Source organism: Pseudonaja textilis, chromosome 6, assembly GCF_049901715.1.
Source record: "Pseudonaja textilis isolate UNSWEBS1 chromosome 6, rPseTex1.2, whole genome shotgun sequence".
NCBI lineage: Eukaryota > Metazoa > Chordata > Lepidosauria > Squamata > Elapidae > Pseudonaja > Pseudonaja textilis.
The window spans coordinates 47,802,915-47,819,466 of record NC_141995.1 but is presented as its reverse complement, the minus strand read 5'-3'; the positions used below and the strand labels follow the sequence as shown (position 1 = coordinate 47,819,466).

Sequence of the window (16,552 nt, the reverse complement as noted above, 5' to 3'; positions counted from 1 at the left end):
GCTGCTGCACATGTCTGGCTCATGTTTAAGCAATCATCCACTAGGACTCTAAAGTCCCTCTCATGGTTCCTGTTTTTGAGCCAGTATTCACCTAATCTGTACTTTATACCTTTTGTTTTTCCTGCCCAGGCGTAAAATCTTTTCTCCACATTAAATTTCATGTTGGATAGGGCCCATTGTTCCAAGTCTGTCAAGGTCTTCTTGGATCCTGATTTAACCCAGAGTGCCACAGAAGAAACTACAGGGACTGTGTCTGCCATCGAGTGTATTCTTCCCTTCCTTCTACAATCAAGTTAAATTGCATTAGCGCCCCTCTCCATATTATACGTAGTTCCCCTGAATCCATGGGAATGCTTGCAACCAGGTGCAGCAGCACCTTAAAAAGACAAGGGAATCCTTTCTTGTTTTCGTTTGCGGTTGAATTTACGGGAAAGTTTCAAAAACCCGTTTTCCCACCCCAAGTAATTACATACACGCCGTAGAGATTATAACAGTTTTAATCTGCTTAATTGGCAAAACAGAGCGGTGTTGCATTAATTGTTTTAAAAAGCCAATTATGAAATGACTCCATTTGGGTTTGCTTTTCTTTCAGAAGCCATTACCACTTAATGCATACAGCCTTCGATCTGCTTATCCCCACTGGCCCCCGACTGCCTTGGCCTAATCCCTCGCTGCCCTTCCTAAATTCATGGATTGGCTGCAATATATTCTGAGGTCCCAGCCAGAGAGCTCCCAAGCCTTGTGTTATCCACACCTCACAAAAGTAGCAAAACAGGGCAATGACCATTTGGAAGACGCCCTTCAAACCTCATCCCAAGCACAGGCTCTCCAGGGTTGTGCCCTTCTTCCAAATTATCTGAGGCACGAATATCCTGCTTTTTCCAAGAGTCCGACTGAGCTGGAAGCATAAATTCTGATCCTGCTTTCCCAACCCACCTGCTCCGATCAGATATCCAAAACAGACCTCTGTGCTCCTTTCCTTGACCTGCAATAGCTTGGATTATGAGTGACCTTTCCCCTCGCTCCCCCTCCACCACCACCACCCTTGTGACTTCTTGAGCTGCTGGACTTCTGACCTCCCTTTCTCCCACCTGGGTGAACAAGTAGCTTTTCAGCAAAACCTGGAACTGTTGGCGTGCAGCTGTGGGCAGGCTTCCGAGGGAATTGTGGAAATGCAGACCAATCTCCTAGTGGCAACGCCTGATCTACCTTGATTAGGTGTTTCTACGCTAAATGGAAAGGGGTTGAGGAATAGGGAAGTCCCCGAATTTCTGACCTGCCGTAGGCCCCACCAGGTTGCTCTAGAAGGATGTCCTACAAACTGGCAGGTGTTCGAAGGCTTATGGCATATGTGGGCAGCCTCCTCCCAGAAACGGCTAATATCGCTGCAGCAACCCTTTTTGTAACCTGCAACAAGACCTGGCCGGATGTTGTTTGCCTGCCCTTTGATCTGTCCTCTTTACGCCAAAGCTCCCGCGGGTGGTGGATGCCATTGGCAGACATATCCTTTCATCGAACTTGTATCTCTGGGTGTTGCTGATGTTGAGCGGGGAGGAATATCTGCATTTAGAGTCCAAGGGCTACTGCCGCCTCCAGACTTTTTAAAGAATGTACCGCTTGAGCTTTGGTTCCCTGCTTCTTTCCTCTCCTGCAGAAGAGGAGCCCTTACCAAGAGAGTGGCCATCCCTGCTCAGAACAGAGGGGCCTCCAGGTCGACAGACCCAAAGAGAGAACGTTAAGGCTGCAGCAGAAAGGGGAGCTCTGGTGCATTTAGGCCCCTCATGCAAATAGCTGTGTGCATGTGCAGATAAAACTTTTCTTTTTAAAAACAAGGGATGGGGGGAAGGAAAGTAAAGAAGGGGGAATAAAATGTGACGTTTGATTAGGCCAAGCTGGAACCTGAGAAAGATGCCAGGAAACTGAGAAGAGGGATCCTAACAGAAACTTTCCAAGGTCAACAACAACAGAGTAAAGGATGCATGTCCGAATAAATAATACATCAAACATTACTTGGCTCTGTTCTGCCACCATTTCCTATATAGACGCTAAACAGCCCCCAGCCGTCGCCCCCTTACCGAATCAGATAGAAAAATAAAGGTCTAGAGTTCACTGGAAATTCTTCAGTTTTAGAAAACTAACGGGTCAACTTTCAGCCTCAAATCTCTATGTCAACTTCTGTTTTCTCCTCCACACCGTTCTGTTTGCTGTCTTTCGTGTCGGCCTCTTCTTTGCATCCTGCATCCAATTCCAACTGGAGAGGGGGGGAAAAAAAGGCATTAGGAGAAAAACCGAAATGAGACTCTTTTCATAAAAAGCTTTGGAGCATGTGTGATTGTGTGTGTGTGTGTGTGTGTGTGTGCACACACACATACATTTACTCCTGTCAGTAGCAACAGAGGCTTATTTCCTGGGTTTGCAAAGCGACAGGACCAGACCAGGAAAATACGCTAACTTCATTAACTTAAACGAAGTTAATATTTTCGTGACCTCCTGCTGTCACTTTGCAACCCCAGGAAATAAGCAAGCCTCTGTTGCATCAGGTACACACCACACACACTCCAAAGCTGCATTTTTGGCTTTGACTCTTCGACCACAGACATTCCTGGGTTAAGTCAGGTGAATGAAGTTACGGTTGCAGAAAAGGCAGCCATTTCTATTCCTTTGTACCTTCAGTATGCGTGCGTATCATGGGGCATATACGGGTGATTGATTAACCAGTTTATTGGTTACCTAGTGGGGTAGGTGACCTCTGCAACTCAGGGCATCTGATGACAGGCTGGCCCTTTGCAACAAAGGAGTGGCTGAGAAGCAGTTGGCAGTGTAAACACGGAGGGCTTCCAGACTCGAACGTGAAACAAAAGGGAAGGCAGCGACGTCAACGCTGAGGGGGGGTGAGCTAGAAGGAGCACCAAAACTGGCAAAACCAGAGATCACCTCAGGCCTTAATGTGCGAATACAGTCCTGGGACTTCACTGACGGTGACTTGAGATACAGGTTCTACCCACCATGGAGACTTTTCTCCCTTAGAGGGTGGAAGGCCCAAGAGGACAGCTATTCCCCCTCCCCAAGGTAGCAGTCAGTTTGTGTCTGTCCTGTACAGGTAAGACCTCTCAACTTAGGGCCCCCAGCTGAGCCCAAAATTTACGCGAGAAAAATGGGGAGAAAATTGGCTGAGTGAGTTTTGCCCCATTTTAGGGCTTTTCTTGCCAGGTATGTTTAAGTGGATAATTGCACTTGTTAAGTTAGTGGCATGGTTGTTAAGGGAATCTGGTTTCCCCCACCCCCCCACTGACCTTGCTAGTCAGGAGGTTGCGAAAAGGGGATTGAGTGACCCAGGGATGCTGCAACTGTCGTATATGTGAATCGGTTGCTTAAGCATCCGAATGTAAAGCAACTGTAACCATGGGAATGCTGCAATGGTCAGAAGTCACTTTTCACTTTGAACGGTCTATTCTATATTCTATTCTATTCTATTCTATTCTACTTTACTATTCTATTCATTCTTTTTTATTCTATAGTCTATTCTATTCTTCATTCTATTCTATATCTTCTATCTTCTTCTATATGTATAAAAGGAGAAATAACCACTATACGCATCATCACAAATCTCCAGAACCGGAAAGCCTACAAACTTGACATTTGGCCCGTAGGTTCCTCTTGGCTTCCAGGGGCTCACTAAGAAAGGATTTTCCAAAATGACCCTCAGAGCATTTAGAGAATTTCCTATATTCTTATTATAAACACGCTCTGATGCTAAGGAGTTCTACTCCACCTCCCCACCTAAAAAGAAATCTGTTCCAAATGCAAAACACAAGCAGGGAACAGTTTCAGTTTCACAGCGTCACCAAGCAGCTTTAGTACAGAACAGTTGAGCTAAGCCACGCCCAGGCTCCTTGCTGTCTCCTTGCTCAAACAGCAAATACTCTCTCTGTTTCCAAACCGCCCTCAACTCTCTCACACACTGACAGGACGCTAGCCAGATGAATACCGCTGGATGCTGGTAGGCAGAGGGAGAATTTTTTTCCCCTTATTTTCCTCCCCCCAAAACTAAGCCCGATCACGTAATTTCACAGCGAAGCACAAGTACAGAGCTAGTACTATTCTATTTTTAGAACAGAATATTACCTTTGCTTCTTTGTCTGCCAGTCTCTGGAACATGTTGGCGTACATTTTTTTCTCCCTTTCGTGCTGGTCGCGTATCTTCTGCTGGGAGATCAGGAGCTGGGCTTTGGCCGCCTTGTTACTTGGGTAGAGCTGTAGCACCTTCTGGAAATCTGCCCTGGCTAACTCGAAGTCGTTGACGGCCAAGCGAGCCTCGCCTCGCCGGAAGAGGCCCTTCTCGTTGTTGCTGTCCAATTCCAGCGCCTGAAACGATCGAAGGAGAGCAGTCGGACAAGACAACCCGAAGGCCCGGCCCAATCGCAAACGGGGCAGGATGGGTTTGCTCCAGGAGACAAAAACGGCGAGAAATTCAAAATTTCATCCGGGACGTCCCCCCAAAAGCATTCAATCCAATTTACCTTATTGCAGTTTTCCAAGACCTGAGAATACTCTTTCAGCTTTAAGTGGCACATGGCCAGGTTGAGATGGGCAGCGAGCCTCAGGTTCCTGGATTGGGACTTCTCCATATCCGACAGGCCGGTTTCATGCTCCAGCCACGATACGGTTTTCTTATACTGTAACGTTGCTCGCTTGTATTTCCCCTCCTGGAAAACAAGCTTGCGGTGAGATTCAAAGGGACCCAAAGGCCAAACGCCCACCCAGTAGCCGCACAAAGGTCCACATTCACAATGCATCACAACTTCAAAGAGCGTCTGAATGAGTGGTTCTTAAAGCAAGGCCCACCCGCCTTCAACCCTTTTGCAAATGGGGTCTAGAACAGCTCCTGAAGCGTTTATTTTCTTAAAACGTTCATAGTCTTGCAACTCAACTAATACATCCAAACACTTCATACCGTGATGTCAACTCATAATATATTTCTATGGTCTTTTTAGAGTTGACAACAGAAAGGGAGAGGGGAAACGGGTTTTGGAAGAGCAGTGCGGCAGCTTGGAAATTGAAAGTGCATTCCATATATAGTTTTTCAGAGATAGCAACTAGGTGACTGAAGTTTCTGCCATGCAAAATTCTAACTGGAGAGCCTGACTGATGACTCTGGGCTATGGACGTGTCCCATTGGAGAATATGAATTACAATACACCCAGGGGGTGGGGGGAAAATCAGGGTCAAGGGTGACAATGAATGATGTGTCTCAGAGGCGGCTACACCCAGGCATTGCTGGCATATTAACTGTCAATAAATCCTTTTGAAGTTTTGGAAGTTTGGCTCATGATTTAATTGGGGTAACTGCCAGAATCCTGACACTGTGCACCATTTTCCTTTTCAAGCGCTTACGTCAAAACCCTGGGCAAAAACGGCTATATTCATCCCAAGTTTCAATTTTGTGGCTACAGCCAACCAAAGTTTTGCATTTATAGAGACAAAAAAAGGTGATTTTTAAAAATCTTCTTAGCAGCTTGAGAAAGAACAATCTATACAGGTAGTCCTTGACTTTAACGGTTCATTTAGTGCCCGTTCAAAATGACAGCATTGAAAAAAAGGGACTCACGGCCATTTTTCAGAGTTACGGCCTTTGAAGCTTCCCCGTGATCAAAATTCAGGTGCTTGGCAACTGATTCATGGTTATGACCGTTGTTTTGTCCCAAGGGTCATGTGTGATCCCTTTTTGTGACCTTCTGAACAGCAAAGTTCATGGGGAAACCATATTCACTTAACTTAGCAGGTGCGCTCATTCGCTTAACAATGGAGGCAAGAAAGGTCCTGAAGCAGAGCAAAATAGACTAAAACAACCGTCTCGTTTCACCACAGAAATTTTGGGCTTAATTGTGGCCGTAAGCCGAGGTCTTCCTATACTTGCACAGGCAAATATACAAAGACAGTTAAAAGCCACTCAAAAGGATTTGGAAATGAACAGATTTTCTAGATCTGTGACAAAACTGCAAACCGCATTTTTGAAAAAGCCACCATAATGTTTTTGTGCTATTGTCCTCAGTAATGATGTTCAAAATCCCAGTATATCCTGGACAGTTCTCACAGTTCCAGAATATTCTGGAAGTCAACTCAGCATTGAATGTTCTGGAACACAGATAAGTTTCCTGACCGCACAAGCAATGTTTTTATGGAACAATAAGCTATTTTTTTAAAAATTTATGTTAGGCCTAAGGGATTAGGGAAACACTCCTTGTATCCAGAAACAAAAACTAACCTGCACTGGGTTATGTAGCGTAATTTAAAGCAGGCAAGACATTAAATCCAGCCCCCAACCACACCATTCCACCACCACCACCACCCTCTATGAATCCAAATTAAAGCATTTGGGACCGCTCTCTATCAGCGGGAGAGCATTCTGTGAGCTGGGTCATTCATTCCCGTCAAACTGGTCTTGCCACCAGAATTTTTTCCTTCTAACTTTCCACGGGAATCTGCTTTCCTGGAATTCATATCCATCATCCCATGATCTGAACTCTGGACCCAAGAAAAAAGAAACCTTTAACTGCCCTCCAAGCAGGCCTATCATCCACCTGTCACTCAAATTCAGCCTCCCTTTGTAGGTCTTGAAACTTAAGCCTCCTCCTCCTCTCCTTTCTTCTCTGAACCACTCCAATCTCTCTAAATCCTTCCCCGAGGCCAGAGGGCGGCAGTCACTACGGGATCAGACTAAAGCAGAATAAAGAGGAAGAATTATTTCCAGTGTTTTGGAAAGTATTTCTGGAGGTCCCCGACTGCACCTGGATTTTCTTAGCCACACCCAGGCTCTTTGCTGACTGGTTTTTTTTTTTTTGCCATCGACTCCACCGCCAAGTAGATTTTCTGAAGGAGGCGCTTCCAGCCCAGGAATACCTTGTCCCGTAACTGCGCATTTGAGTTCTCTTCCTGTAAAGGCCTTTTGTGCTCCTCTTTGCGATTTTCTAGCCAACGCCTCAAATCAACCAAAATAAAAGTGGAGCCTTCCTTCTTTCCTCTTACGGCTTCACCTATTCCTCCAATTCCGCCGTACGCAAATCTGATCTGCCTCTCCTCCAGCCCATGTTTCAAATCGTGAATAAGCATACTCAGCAGGGGATAGAAATTTTATCACTGGGAGACTGCAACTCAATCCTTCTCTCCGATAATTGGATGAGGAACCAGAAAAGCACATTCTCTCGGCTTCTTCTACACTCGCCTGGACATTTTTAGCGTTAGGCAGCACCGAAGGTAAAATCCCATCAGCAGCTGATTCTACAGGACAGCAGCCCAGGGCTGCTACAAACCCCTGCGGGATACCTACTTTGAAATACTGGGTGCCTTTTTCTTTTGCAATGGCGCCTTGTTCCAGCTTCTCTTGGGTGTTCATCTCCCAGGGCTCCTTTGCCTGCGGAAACACAAAAAGAGCCAAATCAGCCACCTCCGTTCTTGAAGAAAGCCCATCCTGGAAGAAGGGGACGGAATAAGTGACGACTTCAGCCGAAGAGACTCTGGGAGCACGCTTTCCTAGGCAGCACAGACAAGCGTGGTTGGCCCTTTGCGACCCTTCCTCCCCCACAGGATGACAGGAAACCCCACTTCTGTGTCCTTGTTTTGGTTTTTGGCTACATCAGGAGATGGGATCTAAGAATCACAGGAGATTTCAATCTGCAGACATATATTGGGAAATCAACCCCACCCACGATTGCAGACTCTTTGAAGACGATTTGATCTTCTAGAAGTGTGGAAGAGGGAAGCGGTGCTCCTACATTTGATCTTTGCAACAGAGAAGACCTGATCCGACAGTTAAAAGCCGTGGGAACTTTGGACGAAAGCAACCACATCATCCTGGATTGCAGTGCGAAACCAGAACACTGGGACTCCGGAGAAGCAGTAACGAGTTTAGACAAGTCCCAAGCAGTGTTCCCACGGACAGAAATCCTCCAGGTCAAAGAGAGAAAGGAGAGCTGGAAACTTCTAGGTTTTTTTCCCACGTATGGGGGTCAGGCGCAAAATATTGCTGATTGGTTATCCTCACGGGGCCCATTTATCATTTTATTCCTGCGGGTTACTTTTCATTTAGATTGTGCATTTTTCATCTTTAATTTTTTTAAGCACACTCACCATCCAAATTTGTATGGGCAGCCATAAAAATTAAACAAATAAATATGGACAGTGTGATAATACCAAGCAAAAGTGAGAGAGAAAAAAAGAGAATCCTATTGCGTGAACCATTTGATTTGTCTCAAATTGAAACTTGATGGGACAAGGGAGATCAATGCAAACATCTTTAAATATTAAATATATTGCATTAAAAAAGCCTGCATTATGTATCAAACCTCAATCAGTAGTTGCACACTTTGCAGTTGAATAAAACAAATGATGTTGAGTAAAAATTAGGGTGCTGAAATTACCAAAAAATAAGCCCATGCCTGTTACTTTAAGGCCAATTCTCTCCCCACCCCCTCTGCCTTTGTAGATGTGCCTCCTTACATACCTTTTCAAAGGTTTTGAGCTTGATTTCATATTGCAAGTCGGCATCTGGAGGGATTTGAAACTTTGGTTTCCCAACACTTCCAAAGCCGTAGCTGTAAAAGAGGCATGAAAGGTGTTCAGGAACAAAATATTTCTCCCTCAATAGATCCTCCTATCCCATCATTTCATCCCCCAAATCAAGCTTAAGGGCCCCCAATGATTCACACGGGCAAGACCACTTCAGGGCAAAAGGGCTCACTTGGGCTTAAGGTAAACCACAGCCTCTTCCAGCTTCTCCATTTTCTGTAGGGTTTTGTCCACGCCAGGAGGGAGGTCATAGTTTTCTGCCTCTCCTACTTCAAACCGCAGCTCTCGTTTGTCAAACACGCGACCTTCGTGCCGACCTTCAATCTCGACTGGCATTAAAAAAAATAACATTTATTTAGAACCGATTGCTAAAGTTCTCTTGGTAGAGCAGGTGTCAGGATTCCGGCGATTGCCCTAATTAAATCATGAGCCTCGAGCCAAACTTCAAAAGAATTCAGAAGATTTATTAGGAGCAACATGTCCGGCATTAACCTGTATGAAGCCAACTCTGGCATAAGTAACTCACAGTTACCTGTGACCCTGTTTCACACACACCCCCGGGTGTGTCATAAATCAGATTCTCCAATGAAACACATTCACTGGGCTGGGTGTCATCAATTACGTTATCCAATTAAGAATTTTCCAGGCAGAAGATCCAGTAGCTTAGTTACAATCTTTGTAAGGTAAGTATGAAATGTATTTCTGGCTTTAAATTTCTGCCCTGCTCCTTCAGACTTCCTTCCCTCCCACACCGCCCACTTGTTTATGGCAACTCTAAAACAGGCATAAAAATGCCGTATGAGTTGACACCGGGATCCCCAGCGCCACCGCCACCCTGGGCCATTGGGAACCAGGCTGGGCAGGTCATAGGCAAGCGATTTTGTGCAGAAACATCTGAATACGCTGGCCGCTTGCCTGAAATCACTTCTTCTCCCCCCACCCTTGCCAGTCCCCAACAAAGGCTGGGGGGCACTGCTGTAGAGGCCCACACGCTCAAAAGCCTCGAGGAGTTACATCGCTGTTTCCCAGCATGCTGTGAGTGCAGGAAGGAGATAGGATTCAGCTTCTCCTGGGACAGCCCAAAACAGCTGTCCGCATGAGAGTGAAAGAATGACTTTCACTCAGCACAGGGATGTGGGGGGGTGTGCGTGCATGTGTGTCAAAAAAAGGGAATATCTGCGTGATAGGCTGTTCCTTGGGTAAATCTGGCTGAAAGAGCAAAATGTGCGTGTCCATGGTGGAAACAGAGAAGTTACAGAGTCTTTGACTTACAAGAGTTTGTCTAGTGACCGGTTCAAAGTTACAATGGCACTGAAAAAAAGTCACGACCGTTTTTCACAGTTACGACCTTTGCAGCATCCCCAGGATCATGTGATCAAAATTCAGAGGCTTGGCAACTGGTTAATACTTATGACCGTTGCTCTGTCCCAAGGTCACACGATTCCCTTTTGCAACCTTCCAATAAATAAAGTCAATGTGGGAAGGCAGATTCACTTATTAACCCTGTCAGTAACGTATCAACTGCAGTGATTCCCTTAACAATAGTAGTAAAACGGGACAAAATTCACTATACAAATGTCTCACTTCACAGAAGTCTTGGGCTCAATTGTGGTCATAAGTCGAGGACTACCTGTGTTTCAACACAACTATCAACTTCTAAAACATTTTGTATACATGTTTTATAGTTAACAACAGAAAGAAGTGGGGGAAGTTTCAAAGAGCAGGCGGCAGTGTGGAATCGAAAGTACATCCCACTCATATTTTCTTCAAAGACTGATTAGATGGCCGAAGCTTCTGCTGCAAAATCTAATTGGAGAGCATGATTGATGACTCTTGGCTATGGACGTTTTTCGTTGGATGATACACCCAGAGGGGTGGGGTGGGGGGAAGCAGGATCAAGGGTGACAGTGAATTACGTATCTCAGAGTCGGCTATACCCAAGTAAATGCCGGACGTAGAATAAATATTTTTTTAGTTTTAGGAGCGTGGCTCAAGGCTCATGATCTAATTGGAGTAACTGCCGGAATCCTGACAACAACACTATTACAGAGTTGGGGCCCGTAGACCATCTGGAACCCTTTCACACCCAACCTGAAATACAGATTAATAATCCAGCATGTGTTTAAGGCAAACATGGAGGATTATGGCCTCTTTTGTGACTTGTGGACTTCAGCTCCCAGAATTCCTGAGCCAGCCAGGCTCAGGAATGCTAGCTCAGGAATTCTAGGAGTTGGAAATCCACAAGTCTTAAAAGGGACATCATTCCCCACCCCTGACGGCTCAGGAATTCTGGGAGATGGAAGTCCACAGGTTATAAAAGGGGCCATCGTTCCCCACCCCCTGGTTTAAGTAAGCCCAGCTCTGCTACTCACCCTCTACCAAGGCTCCCTCGTTGGGTTTGGAATAGCCTTCTCCTTTCTTTCGGATGCGCCGAATTATTCCCCCGTCTTCATCGTCAGTCAAGTCTTTCCCCTTGAACTCAAACAGTTCTATCTAGAGAGAGAAAGCACAGGTTTGCTTAGCACCAAGGGCACGGGCTGAAATTTAAAAAAAGGCGCATGACAGTGAGCAGAAGACAGTTAAAATGACAAAAAGGAAAAAAATTAAAGATTTAAGTCAAAGATTCCTTAAAACAGAAGTATTTCTTTTTCTGTGCACTTCCCACCATTGTACTCAGGAACTGTAGGGGGAGAGGTCCTCGACTTACGACCACAGTGGAGCCCCAAATTTCTGCTGTTCAGCGAGACATTGGTTCAGCAAACTGCCCCGTTTTACGATCTTTCCTGCCCCCGTTGTTAAGTCAATCACTGTGCTTGTCAAGTTAACGCCACGGTTGTGAAATGAATCTGATTTTCCACGTTGACTTTGCTGGTCAGATGGTCGCAAAAGAGGATGTCACATCACACACACACCCCCCAGAACACTGCAACCGTCATAAATAGGAGTCAATTGCCAAGCCTCCAAATTTTGATCACATGACCATGGGGATGTTGTCATGGCCGTAAGTGTGGAAAACGGTCATAAACTGGGGGAAAGTGGGAGTCCTCGACTTACGATCACAAATGAGTCCAAAAATTTATGTTGTTGAGGGAGAAATTTGCTAGGGGAGTTTTTGCCCCGTTTTACAACTTTTCTCACCATGTCTGTTAAGTGAATCGCTGCAGTTCTTGGAATTAGAGACACCGTCATTAAGTGAATCTGGCTTCTCAGTGGATTTTGTTCACCAGGAAGCAAAAGGAGGTCACGTGACCCTGGGCACACTGTGACCATCATAAAAATGAGTCAGTTGTCAAGCATCTGAATGTAAATCATGCGACCATGGGGACTGCTGCAACGTGTTGTTAAGTGTGAAAAACAGTCATCAGTCCCTTTTCTCAGTGCCGTTGCAACTTTGAATGGTCACTAAACAGTCGTAAGTCGAGGACTACCTGTATATCCAGAGTGGCTATAAAACAGCAAACAGGTCAGGGGTGGGGTGTCTGAGGAGATGGGGGGGGGGGGAGAGAGAGCAGGCAGAGCTTTCCTCCCATCCAATGTGCCCGTCTGCTGTGGGTCAAAGCCCATGGCCTCAAGCCTACCTCAAAAAACAAAGTGGCATTGGCAGGTATCTTAGGGGGGCTGCCGGCAGAGCCGTAGGCATATTCTGGTTTGCAGACAATCTGGCAAACTTCTCCAATCTTCATGGTTCCCACAACGATGTCCCATGCTTTGATCACCTCACCTAACCACACACACAAAAAAGAGAAAATAGATGACAATGTTACCAGCAGCTTAGATGAAAGGCTTTGTTAAAATGCAGCCCAACTTATCAAGGTAAGAGTCCCGCCCTTCAGGAATGGTTGGGAGAATATAGTATTTCCCTCCGGAGTTTTCTCTTCTTGCCACTTCGATGAGAAACTGTGAAAAGTCCTGCCTGCCAGCCCTAGGAAGGAGGGGCTGTTGTTACTTGTGTACGATTTGTAAGAAGGCAAAACTGTTGTGGGAAAGAGCCCAAAATGTTGGGGTTCCGTTCAACAAAGGGCCGAGACGAAGTTCCTTTTGCATTATGAATCTTTTGTCGCGCTAAGGAAGATATTACTAGTGGCCTGATTTAGATAGATGATTGATTGATTGATAGATAGAATTCTTTATTGGCCAAGTGTGATTGGACACACAAGGAATTTGTCTTTGGTGCAAATGCTCTCAGTGTACATAAAAGAAAATATACATTTGTCAAGAATCATCAGGTACCAACACATAATGATAGTCATAGGGAACAATAAGCAATCAAACCATACTAGGAAACAGTCCATAGAAATCGTAAGGATACAAGCCACAAAGTTACAGTCACACTGTCACAAGTGGGAGGGGATGGGTGATCAGGAGTAATGAGATGATCAATAGTAATAGTAGTTAGTAGTACAGACTCTGAATAGTTGGACAGTGTCGAGGGAATTATTTATTTAGCAAGTGATGGCATTCAGGAAAAACCTGTTTTGTGTTTAGTTGTTCTGGTGTATACCTTCCTTCTCTCTTTATAAGGCAAGTACAAGCAGTCCTCGACTTACGACTACAACTGAGCCCCAAACTTCTGTGGCTGAGACATTATGTTAAGCAGGTTTCGCCTGGTTTTACGACCTTTCTTCTTGCCACAGCAGTTAAGGGAATCGCTGCAGTTAAGCTGACAAGCTAGCAAACTCAGTTGTTCGGTGAATCTGGCTTCCCCACTGACTTTGCACGACAGTGATTGCAAAAGGGGATCACGTGACCCCATGGAACACTGCCATTGTCATAAGTATGAATCCGTCGCCAAGTGTCTGGATTTGGATCACTTGATCACAAGATGCTGCAATGATCGTTAAGTGGCTTTAAGTTGTGACTTTGAATGGTCAATAAACAAACTTGCAAATCAAGGACTAGCTGTATTATACAAAAGACTGGTCAGGATTTTAATTTGGGCAACCTTCCCAATCTGATCTTCTTACCTCTTCATCCAGATAGTTTTTCCTTCTTTAAGAAGCTCTATGTTTCCCATAGCATGTTGAGAATTAATGTTTTACTGGGTTGTGTTTTTTTTTAAAAAAAAATATATTCCACTGGCCCCATCAAATAATACGCCATGCAAAAAATAAGTTACGGCATTGAATTTGTGCAAGTCAGTCCACAATACAGTGGGACAGACGATGGCCGCTGTGTTCCCTGTGGAAATCTGGACAGGAAAACTTAATTATTGCAATCAAATATGAAATAGGAAGAGGGTACGTGTTGGCCTCACTGAGCTATTTCTGAAACAACAAAAGCGGGATAGAAATAAATAAGTAGAAAATTGAGAAGAGAGGGACATTTTTCCACTTCAGAGACGTCACCTTTTCCAAAATCGAAGGAGAACTTGTCCTTTCGGTCCCGGCTGGAGTCAAACTTGGAGCCATCCAGAAGCCATCCGGTGTAGTGGACGGTCACTTTGTCCCCTATCATGGGACATTCGGTGCCTATCCCTTCTTTCTTGACCACCTGCCAAGGGAGAGAAGGAAGCTTGAGGGCCCGTCCGAAAGCCCCACTCTACCGGTGGCCAAAACCAAAGCCAAGCCAGGCAGCAGCTCCCTTTTTATGGTGTCAGGAGAGAATCTGGCGCTCCCTGCTTAGTGGCCTTAGGTCGCAAAGCGAAAACTGGCTGGTCCGGGGGCCACTTTCCTTCTGCCCAGGAAAAGAGAAAAGGACAAGGTGAGGACTGAGAGGCCTGGCCCCCCCTCACTGCCATAAAGCCCCCCCACAATTGCCCCCCCACCCCCATATTCCTCCCATTGTCCCTAATAGCACTCCCACCCCTAATAGCCCCCTAATTGCACCCCAATAGTCTTCCCATTCTCCCTAATAGCCCCCCACCCCTAATAGCCCCCTCATTGCACCCCAATACCCCTCCAAGCATCCCTAATAGCCCCCCACCCCAATAGCCCCTCATTGCACCCCAATACCCATCAACCCTAATAGTCCCCTCATTGCACCCCAATATCCAACGCAACCGGCCCAATTCGGCCTTGGCGTTTAAAGTGGGAGGGCGGGGTGAGGCCTGAAGGCTCCCGGCCGCCCCGGAATTCAGATCGGCCGCTTCCAACGCTGTCGCCCGCCAGGCGTGCAAGGGAGTGGCCCCCTCGGGCGAGAATCCCGGGGCAGACGCGCCTTCTCGGGGCTTCGTGAGGAAGGCAGCGGGCGAGCCCGGCCTTCGGCGGGAGCGGGGGGAAGAGGCTTGGGCCAGGCGGGCCCCGCAGGCGCCTCCGCCCACCTTGAGGACGCCGCCGTCGCCCTTGGCGGTGATGTCGAGGCCCTCCGCGGCCACTGCGGCCGCCGCCTCCGCCGCGCTCATCTCCTCAGCTCCGCGCTCCTCCGCCGTCATGGCGCCGCCGCCGCCGCTCTGAGGGAAGCTCGTCCGCGCGCGCGGGACCAGCAGGCGGCGCGTCAAGGGGGCGGGGACGGGGCGAAAGCTGCGCACGCAGCAGGGAGAGTGAAAAAGAGGAGAGCGAGAGAGAGAGAGCGGCCCCCGGGAAACCAGGCGCCTCCCGAGTAGGCGGGGGCGGGGGGGGAGGGAAAAGGGGAAGCAAAAGCTGCGCGCGCAGCAAGGAGAGTGAGTGAGAGGAGAGCGTCCCCCCCCCAGCCTGTCACGGATGGCCCAGGCGGGCGGGCGGCCGATCCGGCGGACTTCGCGAAGCTTCTAGGCTCGAGCGCCGCACAGCGGTCAGGCCGAAAAGGAAGGCGGATGGGCGCACGCGCTGCCTGGTTGGCGAGCCGGCGCTTGCTGGCCACGCCGGAAGCAGCCGGCGGTTGGGCGAGTGGGACGGCGGTGGGGGAGAGAAGCCGCGCGATGGCGCCGCCCTGCGTTCGGATTCAGCAAAAAAAAGGGGGGCGTGGTTGCATCTCTTGGGAGGAAGGCTCAGGGCCGGCGCTGAGGAAAGAGACTCACAACGTTGTTTGGAGAGAAAGGGATCTCGAGAGTGGGCGCAATAGCCCCCCCCCCTTTTTTTTTTTTTGCATTTGAGAACAAACATGACAACGATTTCATATCGATACTATTAACATTCTTATATGGCTTCATATAAATAGAAATTATAAGGTGACCAACTTTTTTACAGTTAAAAGGACACAAATAAGTGGAAGGAAAAAAAACAAAGCCTCTTGTTCGCGGCACACTCAAAACAATCCTATGGAGCGCATATGTCTCATAATCATCGTTATGTCAAAAACAAATACGTCACGTCACACACATCGGATCGGCATCGATCAAATACGAAGATTTACAGATTAGTCTTCAAATATCAAAAAGGGGGACATTTAGGAGGACACTTTTTGAGGGAGAACAGAACTTACAAAAGGAGGACTGTCCTCCCTAAAGGAGGACGGTTGGTCACCTTACAAATTATCAATCTTTTAAATTATTTTTAATTATATCAATACAAATTATCAATCTTTTGAATTATTCAACATTCATGTGCTGCGCATTTCCCACAGCTTTGGTGTTTTGTTTTTATTCTCTTGTGATCCCTTCCTCTCCAAACTCACTGCCCTTTGGGCAAGGGAGGGGATGGGTCAGATCCATTGCTGAGCAGCTCTATGACAGAAAGAGGAGCTATCCAGGATGGTGCATACATGCATTGGTTATGATGCACGCAATGCTCATAAGCTACATCTTCATCATTGTTGTAAGACCAGAGCTGTGGCGACAGCAGTCTTCCACTCAGTGGTAGGATTCAAATATTGTTGCCACTGGTTCCATGGCCATGGCTTGCAGGGCGTGATAAATGCGCACTTTGCGTAGGCACAGAGGCATTGTAACTCCCTCCTGCAAGCCTGCGCATGATTTCGGTCACTTCAACAGCTGCCGCACGGCACTCTTCTGTGCTGCGCAAAGCAGCTGGGCTCAAATTCAGCAGATAAAAGCGAGTATGGGAGCCCGGGCAGGTGGGTGGGCCCAACAGCAGAGCAGCGGAGAAAACCAGTTTGGTCGCTGCTCATCGCT

At 47.0% G+C, this 16,552-nt stretch overlaps 1 protein-coding gene across 1 annotated transcript; it reads right to left on the bottom strand.

Annotated features, from left to right (window-relative positions):
- Positions 1 to 481: 481 nt before the first annotated feature.
- On the bottom strand, positions 482 to 14,974 carry FKBP4 (FKBP prolyl isomerase 4). Its single transcript, XM_026699784.2, has 10 exons — positions 14,825 to 14,974; positions 13,911 to 14,055; positions 12,144 to 12,286; positions 10,938 to 11,058; positions 8,738 to 8,894; positions 8,501 to 8,591; positions 7,328 to 7,411; positions 4,521 to 4,706; positions 4,126 to 4,365; positions 482 to 2,251 (listed from the first exon to the last, which is right to left on the bottom strand). Exons 1-10 carry the CDS (start codon positions 14,933 to 14,935, stop codon positions 2,156 to 2,158), a joined length of 1,374 nt encoding a protein of 457 aa, XP_026555569.1. The 5' UTR covers positions 14,936 to 14,974; the 3' UTR covers positions 482 to 2,155.
- Positions 14,975 to 16,552: the final 1,578 nt, after the last annotated feature.

Coding starts and splice junctions, on each gene's coding strand:
- FKBP4 (XM_026699784.2), bottom strand. CDS start 14,935: ATGACGGCGGAGGAGCGCGGAGCTGAGGAGATGAGCGCGGCGGAGGCG. Junction 14,056..14,824: donor GCGACGGCGGCGTCCTCAAG/GTGGGCGGAGGC, acceptor CTCCCTTGGCAG/GTGGTCAAGAAAGAAGGGAT. Junction 7,412..8,500: donor AGCTCAAAACCTTTGAAAAG/GTATGTAAGGAG, acceptor GTGTTTCCGCAG/GCAAAGGAGCCCTGGGAGAT.